The 14,770-nt window shown below is 42.5% G+C and overlaps 1 protein-coding gene across 1 annotated transcript in view; it reads right to left on the bottom strand.

The window, feature by feature from the left end:
* The window catches only part of SPIRE1 (spire type actin nucleation factor 1), a 128,029-nt gene extending 114,855 nt beyond the window's left edge, over positions 1-13,174 (bottom strand). The window contains 2 exon segments of the mRNA XM_030944194.1: positions 746-780; positions 12,560-13,174. Coding sequence (XP_030800054.1) covers positions 746-780; positions 12,560-12,866 — 342 coding nt within the window. The 5' untranslated portion in view covers positions 12,867-13,174.
* Positions 13,175-14,770: the final 1,596 nt, after the last annotated feature.

Here is a 14,770-nt window from a genome sequence, read left to right as displayed (position 1 = left end):
TGTTCTACTTAGCTTTGCATTCAGTCCTGGATTAAATCTATGAATCTGACATATAAAACAATTACAATACTAATCACAGTTCAGTAACAAATATACAGATTTAAATAATGGTCAAGATATAAATCAAGCAGATTTAAGTGGATTTGTGTTTCTATTGTTACCCCAGCAAGACATACAACAATATTTCTTGGACCCCAAAACATTGCAAAGTGATAAATTAAAGGTCATACCAAAAGTATCTGAAATCAGGATGCTTTTAAATGAACAAGCAACCCTGAGATCATTTGTATTCTCTGCTTCCACCCAAATTCTCAGGTTGTGAAAAATCACCAAGCCATTCCATAAACAACTAAGTATTTATTCCATGACTGATTAGTCCTTTCTAAAGTAAGTGTAACAGAATAATTTATCCAACAGAAATTACCTACATTAAATATTCTTTAAAATACACATATGTTTTTAAGAGATTAATATCAAATGAGATTACACTGGCTGCATCACAAATCTTTAATCGTGGATTTGAAAAACCACACAGCCTTTTTTTTCCTATATTTTTGAACATGAGACTAAATATCCCATGTTAAGACACACTTATCAGCTTCCAGTGAAAGTCATAAATACAATAAACATTACAACTTTGCAATGATAACTCCACACTGTAAGCATACTACATGTACACTATAAGTTAATGAGAAAGAGCTCAGCTAAATCACCACTAAGAGAGAACACCAAATACTTCTCTTACCTCCATTTCTGTGCAGTGTAAACGGCCTGATTTATCTGTAAGAGAAAAAAAAGAGTTTTCAGATAAAGAGACAATGGAAGAACAAAACTAAAAAGTTGAGTCACTTCTCTTTTTTGAGTAATTGTCAAATATTCCTTGTCTTACGTGAATCACACATTTCAATAATGTTTTTATTATATAGGCATCCTGGTATTAACAACAAGAAGGCCCTACCCTGTAAGATTTTTCTTTGGATCCTTTACAATACTGGCTCTTAAAAAGATGTGTCTTTAATGCCTGGCTTCATTATTTAAATTGTATGATTGATGTTTAGCCATGGAGGGAACATGAAAACATGCTGGCTTAAATTAAGCAGGAACAAATAGTTACTTCAAGAGAATAAGCAGCATTAATTCATAAACTAGGGAAAAGCCACTGTTTCATCTGATACTTCTGGGATTTCAAAGAGTTCAACAGATATATGAAGTTCAAGCAAATTAAAGTAAAAACATTACTATTTTTGTAAGTCCCACTTGTCAATTTTTGCATTTCCTCTAAGCTCAGAAATATCACTTAGAAATTCGCACAATAAAGAAAAATTAAGTTTCTGAACTGTTTCATTAAATTGAAATCTCAGTTTTCTGAAACACAAAATAGTTTTATATCAAAGTGGCTTGACAGCTTAGCAAAAAGAAGACTGAAATTTCACAGTGCATTAGGAAAGCATCATGTCACTACAAGCAGCAGGTTTATCATTTTGTATTAATAATCCTTATCAAAGTAGGGTCAAGGAATCCTGACAGGATGATTTCCTGTTGGAAAAAAATTATTCAAGGAATTTAATTGTTCCACAGAAATCCATCCATGTGAAAGGGGAACTATCCAAAACTTTAATTTCAAAACACACGGATCTAAAATTTTACATTTTTTGTCTTAGCTTTTCAGCTTCATTGCATTCACACAGCTGGTTTAGAATTTGCAGGTTTGGACCCAATAGCATAGAGCCTACAAAATGCATGACAGAATTCTGAGATCTCATGTACTCAAAAACCAGAACAGGATGCATCTGCTTGATTGTGCATGTGTATTCTAAGAGTACATGTTCACGGTGATGATTAGGAAGGATTTACTGCAGTAGTTTGGAAAAGCCTGTGATTTGTACCCATAACTGGAAGGACTATTTTATCAGACTGGCTGACAAGCCCAAGGAAGCTCAACCAACTGGCTGGCACAATGCTTGCACAGAGGAGAGATCCCACTGACTTCATATGACAAATGTGGATGGCATGCAAAACACTCAGCTCTGGGAAGAGTCACCTGCACAGAAAAACCTCATTTTTCAAACTGAACTGGTCACCTTCCCTTTGAAACTAAAGGTTAAACACATCCTGAATTAATAGGGAACACTCACCTAACAGAGTGAAAGTTGTTTATTTTCCTTTGGAACTGTTGCCAAAGCAAGCTAATGCTTAGTGCTGGTGTCTGACTTCAAAACCAAGAGCAAAGAGTGACTTTAAAAGGCTTTTGCATCCCATATTATCTTTTAAAGGACTGGTACCTCTGGTTCACTTGCTTTCAGATCCACATAATAAATTTTTTGGTGTTTAAAATGGTAACATTCACGTGATTGTTACAAACTATAAACAGGGGAAATTTGCTGAGAATGTTTTTTAACTGCTAGGGTTATTAGCAGATTTGTTAACATTAGGGGCTACTTTTGTGAAGTCAAATGACAGGTGACCAAAACAATGTATCTTTATGATACAAGATGATAGAAGATTAATTCAGAGAAATGTAGTCAAGACAGGGGAAGAAAAAAACATTATGTTGTCTTTAAAAAGACATTACTTTAAAAAAAAATTACTTCTTCATTAAAATGTACTAATTTTAAACCTATAGCAATGCAGTGCATACACTAGGCCACCAATGTTTGCAATCACTGATGGTTTAAAATATTAGACTTGCATCTCCTATGGTCCAAGGGAACAGGAGCCAAGCTGTCCACAGATCCTCTGAGTAGCACCAAGCACTCATTGCTGCACCTCACAGCAAAGCTGAAATACTATGAACATTCTTTTAACAGAGTGCCAAACAAGTCCTGAAGCACAGAAAACATATAAATCAGCCTGGACCAAAACAAGAAAGATAAAATTTGAATTTCTAAAAGTAACAACAAGAAGCTAATTTGCACCTCCTTTGATAAACTTCCATGAAAGCAGTTCCTCAAGGAAAAGCACGCAAACTCTGGAGTGCTTTTTTTTTATTATTAAATTCAACTATTTATTCCTATTTACATCAGTATTTTAAACCCCAATAGTACTGTCATAAGGGCATGTGCTGGGGAATAACAAGTCTTTCATGCACCCAGACAGTATCCTAGTTGGTGCAAGTGACTGACTTACAACATTTTAATATACACTGCATTATGGTAATTATTAGCATTCCATGTGCCTCTGTACCCTGAGACCAGCTATACACTTAGCAGATTTCCCAAAGCAGTTCACAGTCACTTGTGGACTCTCTCCATTGGGAATTTACTACATTTCTGCAGAGACCATTAAGAATACTGTTGATGCACACACATGCATCTATCAAGACTGAAATGAATTTGCTTTCATATGGCAAGCCAATTCATTTATACTGGCTTTATCTAGAGTGGCTGGGAGTAGAAATTTCTTCTCTCTTCAGCTGACATGACTGAAAAAGCAGTAACTCGTAAATGTAGCCTAGGGGTCACACTCCCTTGATTAGCACTGGAGAAAAAAAAATTCCCCGTAAGTCATAGAACAGTCTCTGTCTCCAAGCAGGATGAAATGCTTCTCTGGTAAACAGGTGAAGCCTTAAAAAACTATTGCAGCTGCTGATTCTTAACATAAATGAAGACTTTTCCAGACTTCAGAACCATTCAACTAGATATTCATCTGTGCAGCATTTTTACCACTCTTACTGCCAAAAAATATTCAATAGTAATTTTCCATGACAGTTTTCAAATAAAAGCTAATGCATTCATTACTAGTAAACAGCACAACCTTAACTGTCAACTGCAGTTTATAAACAAACTATGGTTTGGAAAATTAGATCATTTTTCACTCTCAGTTTGTTGAAATGAAAAAACGAAAGAGTTTTTTAAAGAAGGAAAGCGACTTACATTGGAGATTTCCTGTATTTCTAAAAAGAGTCTTCAGAGAGACACATTTGACAGAAAAAAGAAAATTACAAAGAAACCCCAAACCTTCACATTCATTTTTTGTTCTTTAAAATTTCTATTTGAAAAGTATTCTTCTGTCAAACCCTCAGCAAGAGGAGTCATGACAAACTTTCCTCAAGCACGAGGGAAGACTGTCTCATCCGTTCAGGCAGCAGCTCCCTGTACTCCCACCAATGGTAAGAAGCACACATTTAAGACTGAGTTTTAAAAGCAACACAGATAACTCAGTATGTTAGAATGGACTGACCCAGGGTATTTGTAGGACAGCATGTGGGATGTGCCAACCCATCTGCACTCCTCTGTCTGAAGAAAAACCAAGCTACTGAGTCGACTTTAGTGATGTGACGCCACAATCACACAGAGGCACCATTTTGGCTATAACCAGCTGGTCTAAGAGCCCTGCAGCTCAGAGCATCTCCCTAGGCTTCCTCTGGCGTCTCAGACTCCTCTGCTCACATCCACAGGCAGCTCCTTCAAGACCGCTTCTTCCAGAATTGAAATGATAAGCACTGATTTTTCTGGCAACATTGTGGCTAATGCATATATTGGCAACAAACCTGAAACTCATTTTGTGTTAAAGATTAACCTTATAATTAAATGTCAAAGCCCACTTCTGCCGGTTTGGAGTGAAATCAAGCTGCTGCTGCTACAACAACAGAACTCAAGTTGCCCTCAGGAATGACAGACACTGCCTGTATGCACTGGAGGACAGCGGAAGAAGAGGATGAAGAAAGAACAAAAGGGCTAACCTAGGGAAAGGGAGCAAGAAGAACATGAGAGTCACTAACTCATGTTCCTTGAGTTGAACAGTCTTTACTCACACCCCCCAAATTAACAATAAACTGAATTTGTATTTGCTTTCTAGCTTTTACATCTTCAAGAGGCACCGTAGCTACAGTAGTGAGCTTTTCTTTGCCCTTAAGAGAATGAGGATTCCTCAAGTAAAAAAATAAAAATAAGTTCAGACTCACGTTTAAACATCCAGAAAGTGGAGTTTTGGTATCTTTGGAATTATCAAAAACTGGACATTTGGTAACTAATCTGAAACTGGTAAGATTAGTTACTAAAAATGACAAGTTCATCAATACAAGAGTCAAGAATGAGCATCAATAAAAGGAAAAGTAATGAAAGAAAGCAAAGGCAATCATGCCATAGAAGGAAAAGAGATAAATATGCAAAGAATAGGATTTGTAATTAAATGAAGGGAGAGGAAAACATTGACGGGGAAAAAAAAGTGAAAAATATAAAGACAAATATAGGCAAGGGATATCTAGGAGTAAGACACATCAGGATGCAGGGAAGAAGGTCAAAAAGAGCAAGAACATGAGGAAGTGGAAGGAAGCAGACTGGATTAGGAGAGGTAGAGACCCCCTCTGAGCAGGAAGCACAGAGACCCAAGTTCTTAAGAAAAATATTTAGGCTTTGAGGATCAACATATCTTTCCTTTAAACTGTAATTAGAAGGTAACAAGAAATGGGATGACATTTTAGAGCTTGTGGCTTTTTGGCTATGACTCATGATTTCTGTATCAGACTACAGCTGATGACTTAGTAATTATATGCCTCATTCTTCTGCTTAGGAAAGGAAAGAGAAAACTGTAAAAATGTTAAGAGAATACAAGAAAAATTCTTAGAGATTTTCTAGGCCAATGGCAATCAGGACTTTCCTTCCCTGTGCCAATCTTTTTTCATGCCTTCTTTTTTCTCCATTCAACACTTCATGGAAGCTACTCCTCATTTTGAACAGTCATAGGCACTTTTTGTCCATTGCACAAAGTAAAGGTAATGACTAAGAGGTCTTCTGTATTAATACCCTGCTACATTTTGTAATAAAAATATTTTAAATTGCAAATTAACAAATCCATGCTACCTTAGTGCTACTTTCTAATATATAATTACATGGTCATTGTCTTGTCTCATTTCTATTCTGCACAAGGCTGTGATCAGCATAGGATTTTTCTGTGTTCCACTGCTTGCTCTCTTCAGCAAACCTGTAAGTTTTCCTTGGGATCACATCAATTTTTATTACTCTAAGATAAATACTATGGTAGTTCTGCATCTCCAAGTACTACTGGACTCCATTATGGCTGCCAATCTCTTTTGTAGATGCATAATAAATACAGATACTGCACTCCTCCTCCTCTGGCCTGTACAGGTATCAACTCTTCCCAAAAACAGTGTGAATTCGCACAGTTCATAGGTCTTGATTTTTATTTTTTAAAATTTCTGTTACTCTGATCATATTCTAATTTTTCCAAGAGCTACCCAATTGCCTGCTCATTCAATACATATGTGTGCTCCTGGCAGAACTGTGACTCCATTCAAGCCATCAGCAGTTTCTCCCATCATTTTTGATGGATCCAGAGCTTCAAGCGGGTTACAGCTTTTCTAAACTGATAACTCAGCACTATTGGATCTGTTAAGAACTGTCACCAGCTGTTAATAAACTCTCTCAAGTAAATGAAAAAGGAGTTCTCTTAATTCTTTACCTCAGCTATGTCTTTGCACTATACAAAGTGTCTCATCTCCTTTTGTTTCTCTTAAAGTGTACAGTAATAAAATATAGTAATGCAATCATAGTTGCATGTGTCATGCAAGCTGTTTTAAGGTTTTATCAGGAATAAAACAATATTGTCTCCTTATTGAATCTGATGCTGTAATGTGATAAACTAATTCAGAAACAAAGAGCAAACACTCCTCAGTTCCTTTTTAACAGATATTATGAAAAAGCTTCTCCACTTTCATGTTCATTGCCAACATGAATGCAGGATGTTACACACCTTTAATCCTCTTGTTACCGGCAACATTCCTACTGCACACTTGGCAAACACACTCAGGCTTGGGTAAGACTCATCCACAGCTCTGCTGCTGTGCAGGTCATTTGCACTGTAACTCTGATCCTGTCCTGCTCTGAATCATCCTGTTAAAGGCTCTCTCTCTCTTCCCCTCTGTCAAATCATACACTGCTCCTGTCTTCCTTTTCAAAGCTCTGTGCTCCCCCAGTATCACCCATCACCTCTCACTGGCCACTCTGGGGTAAACTATCACCTCAGCCAGCCCTGGAGCTGGACTTCATTATCCATTACCTATTCCACACCTCCCCCCAAAAAAGCATCTTTGTTCTTTCTCCAGCAATGCCCCACAGGGACATGATATTAACTCTCCACAACATCATGGCAGATGTCTCATTTTTCACTCTTCTCTTCAACTGCTGTTAACAATGACAAAATTCCATTTTCCTTCCTAAAGCAACATTTTTACTGAATTAGACAAGAAAATCTCTGTTAAAGTCTTATCTTTTACTTTAAGTCTTTATTAATACCAGGGGCCCACAATTCCTCAAAGTTCTTCTTTCTAAGTTCAAATTTCAATGTTTTCCTTAGGAATAAATGCAGTTTTCAGATAACACCAAATCAAAGTTCATTCGTTCACTGCATACTTAACATCTTCAGTATTTCTCCATACAAATATAGGCAACTAAGGTCACTTATCCCTGTTGGCAATTTCCTTCCATTTCTTTTGTGCAGGCATTTGAAATATGCACTTTATTTTAAAACCAAATACATTATTTTGTTATGCTGAGATCTTTTCTTTGCTTATTTTGTCCTCCCCTACCAGAACTGCCTACAATAGGATGCCCAGCATCTGCTGAAATTCACAAAGAGCCCATGTAACCCCCAGTGCATGGGATGCATCCATATGAGCCATGACTGGAAGCCTTCCAGTTCATGCTTATGTACTGGGAACCACACTGATGACAGAAAGCCTGGCATAAATAAGGCCTAAGCTTTCTCCTTCCACAGATCAGTAGAGCAAGAAGAGATAAAAGCATCAACTCACTGAGATTTCTCGCTGCTGTCTAGTAGTATTTTCTTCCTACTTGACATCTAATATTAAAATACCTATATAGGCATCTATCTTAAAACTCTCACACAAGAAAGTGAGGCTCAATACATCAAGCCTTACTATTCTTAAATGCAGATGTTTCTGAATACCCTTGAATTAGATTTGAATTCCAAACATAATTAAGTCTTCATCCTAAAGGTACTATTTATTTTAGCACTATTCACAGCAACACCTCTTTCAAAACTTCAACATCAAAAAAGGCCTCCCACCCATCATCTTTAAGAAGGGTCAACAAAATTAGAAGAAAAATGGTAGTATGTTCATTTTCCACTAAAAATCATGCATTTTCTTCAATAATCCACCAGAGACTGACAGATAAGAATGCCTTCATGCACACAAGTTGAATTGGATTTATTCATCCTGTTTCTCTATTCTTGCTTTCCAAAACCTGGGCACACAAGGATGTAAGAGGGATGTGGAAGTCATTAAAACTGCCAAGACAACATAAACTATTCTTCTCCAGCATGTCTCACTCTGAGCCCTCCAAGTCCCATGAAAGCCACCATGCAGTCAACTTCTCTGTGATCTTTTTGATTCAAAGCCAGAATACTCCATGCATTATGCCCTCCTGCTGAACACCTGGCAGATTTCCAAGAGAAAAATCTGCATAGTACTCGCTTGTGGTAAGACCAGCAGTAACTTCCTGTGTGTTTTCTCTCTTAGGGCTGGAGGACGAGGCAAAAGAAGGGTCACTGACACTACCCACAGCTCAGGGTCTTGGGAGGGAAATGAAGGCCAAGAAGAGCCACAGTTATGCCAGCCCTGAACAGCCAGCCACTGGAAGTGAGCCCAACTCAGTATTCAAAGCATCCTTCTTTGCCACTTTTTGAGATGCCCATGGCCTGTTCCTCTTCAGGAGCTCAGTGCAATGCCCAAAATCAGTGGCCACCTTTGCTAAGCCAGGGATCTGGCACTTACAAAACATGCAGGGAAAACCCTAATTTTACCAAACCCACTTACCCCCAAAACTGTTCTGTTTCCCACCTTTGGTAAGGAGGTGGCACAGCCTCTGTGCTGAAAAGCAAGAGCTCCTTATCCAGCTTGCAGCAATGGCACAGTCCCAATGAAACAGCCTCTGGCACCCTACAGTATGCTGGTGCCCCCAGATCCTGGGCATGGTGTTGACTGCCAGCTCTTGTGTGGGTTTTCTGCTCCTCTATCATTTCATTATTGCTTCAGATTTATAAAAACATGTGTAAATGCAGTTCTGCAAGAAGAGAGCTTGGAGGAGTCAAACCACATATTTACCCCAAACATTTTAGCTCATTCAGAAGTTATTTTTTATTGCATCTGGCATTTTACTGGATGCCACCCTTAGCTCTTTTCATATAAAAGGCAAGTTACAAATACTGCTAAAGCACCCATTAGTCAAAATAAATTCTACACTGTATCTCCAATTCCACCATGGGTATTTTGAAGCAACCCACACTTCTGTGTTATTTAGATGTCACTAAGACAACCACAGTGAGCTTTACATTTATTTTGCATATTCATGCAAAATCTTTCTTTCTTTCTTACTTTGGTTCTGGAAAAGTAAAAAGGTTCATATTGCTCTGTAAAAACATGGCTTGATGTGCATCTCTAGAGCAAACTCTGTGACATGACTGTGTTTGGTCCTGACGTTGCCCCAGCCCCACTGACAGGCGTGACTGATCACATTGCTCGTTCACCACAGCCCTGGACAAAGCCCGAATGTTCACTACCCAAAGACACCATTCTTCAGGGATTCCTTTATTTGCCCACACAGGATTCTGTTGTTTACTAAAATGGAAACTAACAGCCAATATTTGTTCCTGTGAATTATCCAAACCTATGCACCAACTTACACCTATACATTTTTTATGTATTGCTGGAACAAAACAGCTTTACAACTCAGAGCATTAACCCGCAGAACCCCTATTGCTCTGACAAACCTCCTGACACAGGCATTTAAATCTAAATTGTCTGAAATACAAAGGCAGGAATCCTTCCTGATCCTCCTCTTGTCAGGGATTCAGGTGATATCAATGGTGACATGAAAAGGAACAACTGGGCAGCATTTTCATCCTTCATCTTTTTACTTCTTTTTAACCAAAACCTTGTATTTTTTTAAGATAATGAAATATTAACAGATCATACAGATAAAACTGGAAAGATCTGAAAATCAGTCTGGTTTTATTTAAGGATGTGATTCAACTCCAAAGGCATTTTTCTGCCCCACTATCACTGAAACTCATCTCTTTCCTATCTCAAGGACATTTTCCTTCAATTTCTATGTATCATTACTTGGAATTTCAAGTATCGTGCATGAACTGGTAAACTATTTCACAAGAAACTGCTTTGGAAAAATACCATCAGTTTCTGCATAATCAGTACTTCTTTCTAAGATAACTATAATTTGTATCTTGAAAGTAAAATTACTGTGACCATACAGCTTCAGGGCCTGTTATGTTGTGCTGCTCCCCAGGCCACAGAGCCAGAGCACTGGTTCTTCCTAAGCTTCCACCAGTGCAAAGAGAACACAGGAACCTACAAACAAACATCTGTTCCAGAGGCTCAAGCTGTAACTGGCTGAGGAAGCACATTAATCATCATCCAAAGAGAATGCAGTGAGCAATAAGGAAAATAATAGGGAGAGATCAAAAGATACCAACGACAAGCAAGCCTTCTGTCAGCTCCTCGATATTCAGTATAGTGAACTCCCAACATTTGATGTATCACATATATAACAATTTCCAGTGAAAACCTGCTCCAGGTTTTACAAATCAAAGAACACACAAAATCCCTTGTGAAAGCTTGGAGGCTGAGCGGCCTCTGTTTCCAAAGTCTGTACAAAGTTAGGAAGATGAGGAAAGCCAGGGGCAGGGAGAGTACCCCAGGAGGAATCCTGCCTCTTTACAAATCCAGGCACCTACCAGCCTGCAGCTCATGCAAAAGCGAGTTCACCAAGGATGCTTTAGGAATGGACAGCTGGCAGAAAAATCCCTGCCTCCCCTTTTCTATCATAGGCACTGGAGGGGGTACTCTCCCTGGGATAGCTCCCGCCTCCTGCTTCCCTGGGAGGTCTTCACAGACTGGTTATCTTTGTTTAGGTACATATACATACACTTTCTTAAGATTCTCAAGATATAAGGACACACATGTGGTGTTATACAAAATAATACATACACTAACAAGGTGAAAAAAAAATAGACAGGGCTGCAATATTAAAAAAAAAATCTCATCCATCCAAAAATTTAGATGTGGTATCAACATACACAGGTTAAGACATGTTGACTAAAATATTTTCACAGTAAAGCTTTAGCATAAAATAAACATGCTGGATATCAGTGAGGGGCCTGAACGTGATATCCAAGTACATTCAACACTCGCCTACAGACAGTAATGATACTGTGTAAGAGCAAATAGCGTAAGTCCACCAATAGCAAGAAAAAAAATCCACAAAAGAAAGAAATACATAGTAATTGTATTTCCTACAATAGGAAAGACAAAAGAAAAAGTCTTGATGTCATCTCAAAAGACTGTAAGCAAAAGCAGCACACGACATGCAACACAAAACTCTTCAATGTGCCTGTGACATGCAGATGCCTTGGTCAGGAGAGCATTTTCCTGGAATTTCTCGGTGCTGGTCTGGCATTTAATTAACATTACAAAGACCTGGTTTTTAAAACAATTTTAAAAGCACACCAGATCACATTTAAATGGAAGCCATTATTAGACTCATTACAATTGCAGAACTAAATGATGTCCTTTCTTCCACTAAATATATTTTGATATTTGCATGTACCACTAGCTCCAAACTGGATTACTGCAAGTCTCTGCCAAAAGACTTTGCAGACAGGCGCTGTATCAAAAGGCTTCATTAAATTGTAACACCAGGGCATAATATTCGTGCTCTAAATGCTGAGGGCTCCATGAATCCCATTTTGTGAATTTACCACTGCCTTCTGATTCACACAACTTTAAAATGCTGAAACCTCTGTCTCCTCGGAAAATTCTGTGACGTTGAATGTGGACTAGGCTGATACTGGGGAATACCATCATGAATTGGCCACATCCTTCTGCTGCCCATCTTTGATTTCTTTTCAGAAATCGAGCTTTACTTGCAACAAAAAAAATACTGCTTTCCACATTTAAAATCAGAAGCTTTGAAAGGCTGAGAAACAGACATGCGCCCTCATTTTCCTTTCCAATGTAAAATACGCTTTCCTGGGCATTTTAACGAAACAGATGGTAGGTGCTAAGCCCCCGTACACGGCTTTCTCACTTACTTAGTGTCAGCACACATCTAAATGGATATATTTCTAATGGGTGCCTTTTGATGCCCAACTGTTCCGGGAGCCCCTGCGGGATGCGCGGCCCGGCCGGAGGAACCCAGCGAGCGGGGAGCCCGCAAGAGCGGCGCTCCCTCCCGGTGTGCGGATGACACGGGATTGATTACGCACCGGGAGAGACGACGCAATTGTAAAACACTGGACCCGCATTCGCCTGCCCGTGCCCGCACGCACGCGATCGCATCCCAGGAGAGGGGTTCTACCTTTCCAGGCACGGCACCGAGATGCTGCAGGGACACACAGACACAAACACGAACGCAGACCCCCCACAGCCCCCGGCAGGACCGAGGAGCCGAGCGCTCGCCCACCGCGACCCTCGGGCGGGAAGGACCGTCATGTCCCGGACAAAGGCTGATGGAGACGGGCGCCCGACCCCCGGCTCCTGCCGCCGGTGGCCCCCCGGCCTTACCTGCGGCGGGCGGGGGTGGCCGGTCGGGCTCGTCCTGCTCCAGGGTGACGGCGCCGTCCCGCCAGACGCGGAGCTGCGCGGCCGCCGCCCCCAGCCTGGCGGCCGGGGTCTCTCCGCGGCGGGCGCGGGCGCGCAGCGAGGCGCAGCACTGGTAGCACACGGCCCACGCCTGCTCCTCGTTGATGGGCTGGTTGTAGAGCCGGAGGATCTCCTCCAGCGACAGCGCCTCCGGCTGCCCGCCGGACCCGCCGCCGCCGTCCTCCTCCTCCTCGGCGGCCGGGCGGGAGGCGCCGGGCTGGGGCTCCATGCCCTGCGTCCGCCGCGGTGCTCAGTGAGCGGCCCCGCCGCCGCGGCAGCGGCTGCTGATGCTGCTGCTTGCGCTGATGCTGCTGCTGCCGCTTGTGCTGCTGCTGCTGCCGCCCGGTCCCGCCGTGCTCATCCTCTCCGCCCCGCTAGTGCCACCAGGCCGCCGAACGGACAGCCCGGCCCGCGCGGCAGGCAGCAGGAGCCAGGAAACAGGCAGGAGTCAGGAGGAAGGCAGGCACAGGATCGGCGCCCGGTCCGCCCGCTGCCGCCGCCGCCGCAGGGGGAGCGACAGCTCATAGCAACGCAATGGCGTCCTCGTCCTCGCCCGCCCCCGCCGCGCGGCGCCGCCCGCCGCCGCAGCGCCCCCTGCCGGCACGGCCGCCATGGCGGGCGCGTGGAGCATTCACTCGGGGCTGCCACGGCAACCGAGACCGCAGCGCCGGCCGAGCCCTCCGCTTCCAGCTCCGCCGGAGACACCGACAGACGTGCGGCACTCTTCCCACAGCCCTCGGGCCTCTGTTTCTGCACCGGGTGTTGGGAACTACCACTCCCAGAAACAAACAACGCCCGGCGGGACGCGGGATGACACTCCCTGCACCCCCAAATGTTGAACACTTGACACCAACCCGCGCCATCACGGATACAGCGAAACACGTTAGCAGGGCCCCGCTTTCATAGCGGGAGAGCGAGTGCCTTTGAATTACAGGGTACGCTCTACCAACACAAACACTTCCTCCGGGAAAGCTCAATCCTCGGCAGCAGCAAGGCTGGAAGCGTCCAGGGTACATAGAGAAGCTAGCAGAGTTAAACCACCTCAATCTGGAAAGGGAACAACAAGGGAATCGCCTTCCAAGCAGCTGGGAACTGACGTCCCTGCCTCTGAACACACCTGGGCACCAGAAGGGCACGGCCCTTCATGCCAGCTTCGCCTCAGGCAAACGACCATTTTCACGCAGAAAAAAATCCGACTAAACAATCTGCAGCTTACATCGAACACTCTCTGTTTCTCTCTTTAGTGTTGTACCTCTCGGATGTGAAACTACAAATCCCCCGTTCAAATCGCGCCTGATACTCTGGGAGCCGGGAGGGTGTGAGGGACAGCGCCAGGGGTGCCCCCTGCCGTACAGGAGCGGTACTGCACCTGGGCAGGGCCCCGCCGCCCGCGGCGAGCAGCCAGCGCCTCTATTCCCATTGCAGCTCCTCTCTTCCCATTCCACTTCCAGCGCCTCTATTCCCATTGCAGCTCCTCTCTTCCCATTCCACTTCCAGCGCCTCTATTCCCATTGCAGCTCCTCTCTTCCCATTCCACTTCCAGCGCGTCTATTCCCATTGCAGCTCCTCTCTTCCCATTCCACTTCCAGCGCCTCTCTTCCCATTCCAGCTCCTCTCTTCCCATTCCACTTCCAGCGCCTCTATTCCCATTGCAGCTCCTCTCTTCCCATTCCACTTCCAGCGCCTCTCTTCCCATTCCAGCTCCTCTCCCCCCTTTCACTTCCAGCTGTACTCAACACCGCTGCTTTTTTCCTCTTTCCTCTAGCGTAACATACAGCGCTGCATACAAGATACAACTGCTACTTAAACAATGCTGTTAAATTTGGCGTTATTCACCATGCAGTATGATCCAGCCTTTCAGGCTACGTTTAGATACAAGGAAATTAGGGGAGAAATTGTACTTGTGAAGCTTTTATCACCATCCTATATGCTGTAGAACAGGCAAACGAATACATTTTTATCTTTCAGGTATAAAAAAAAAAAAGATAACACAAAAGCAGACTTGTAAAATTAGCAGCAGGGCCAATAAGTACATAATGTACTATTAGAGTCCTAAATTAAAAAAACCTCAGTGCTCCCATAGGAAGTATTTAACACCTCTTGAAGCAAAAAGACACAAATGGTATCACACTG

The sequence above is a fragment of the Camarhynchus parvulus genome, chromosome 2, assembly GCF_901933205.1.
Source record: "Camarhynchus parvulus chromosome 2, STF_HiC, whole genome shotgun sequence".
Classification (NCBI taxonomy): domain Eukaryota; kingdom Metazoa; phylum Chordata; class Aves; order Passeriformes; family Thraupidae; genus Camarhynchus; species Camarhynchus parvulus.
The sequence above is the reverse complement of the archived record's forward strand: the minus strand, read 5'-3'. Positions and strand labels throughout refer to the sequence as shown.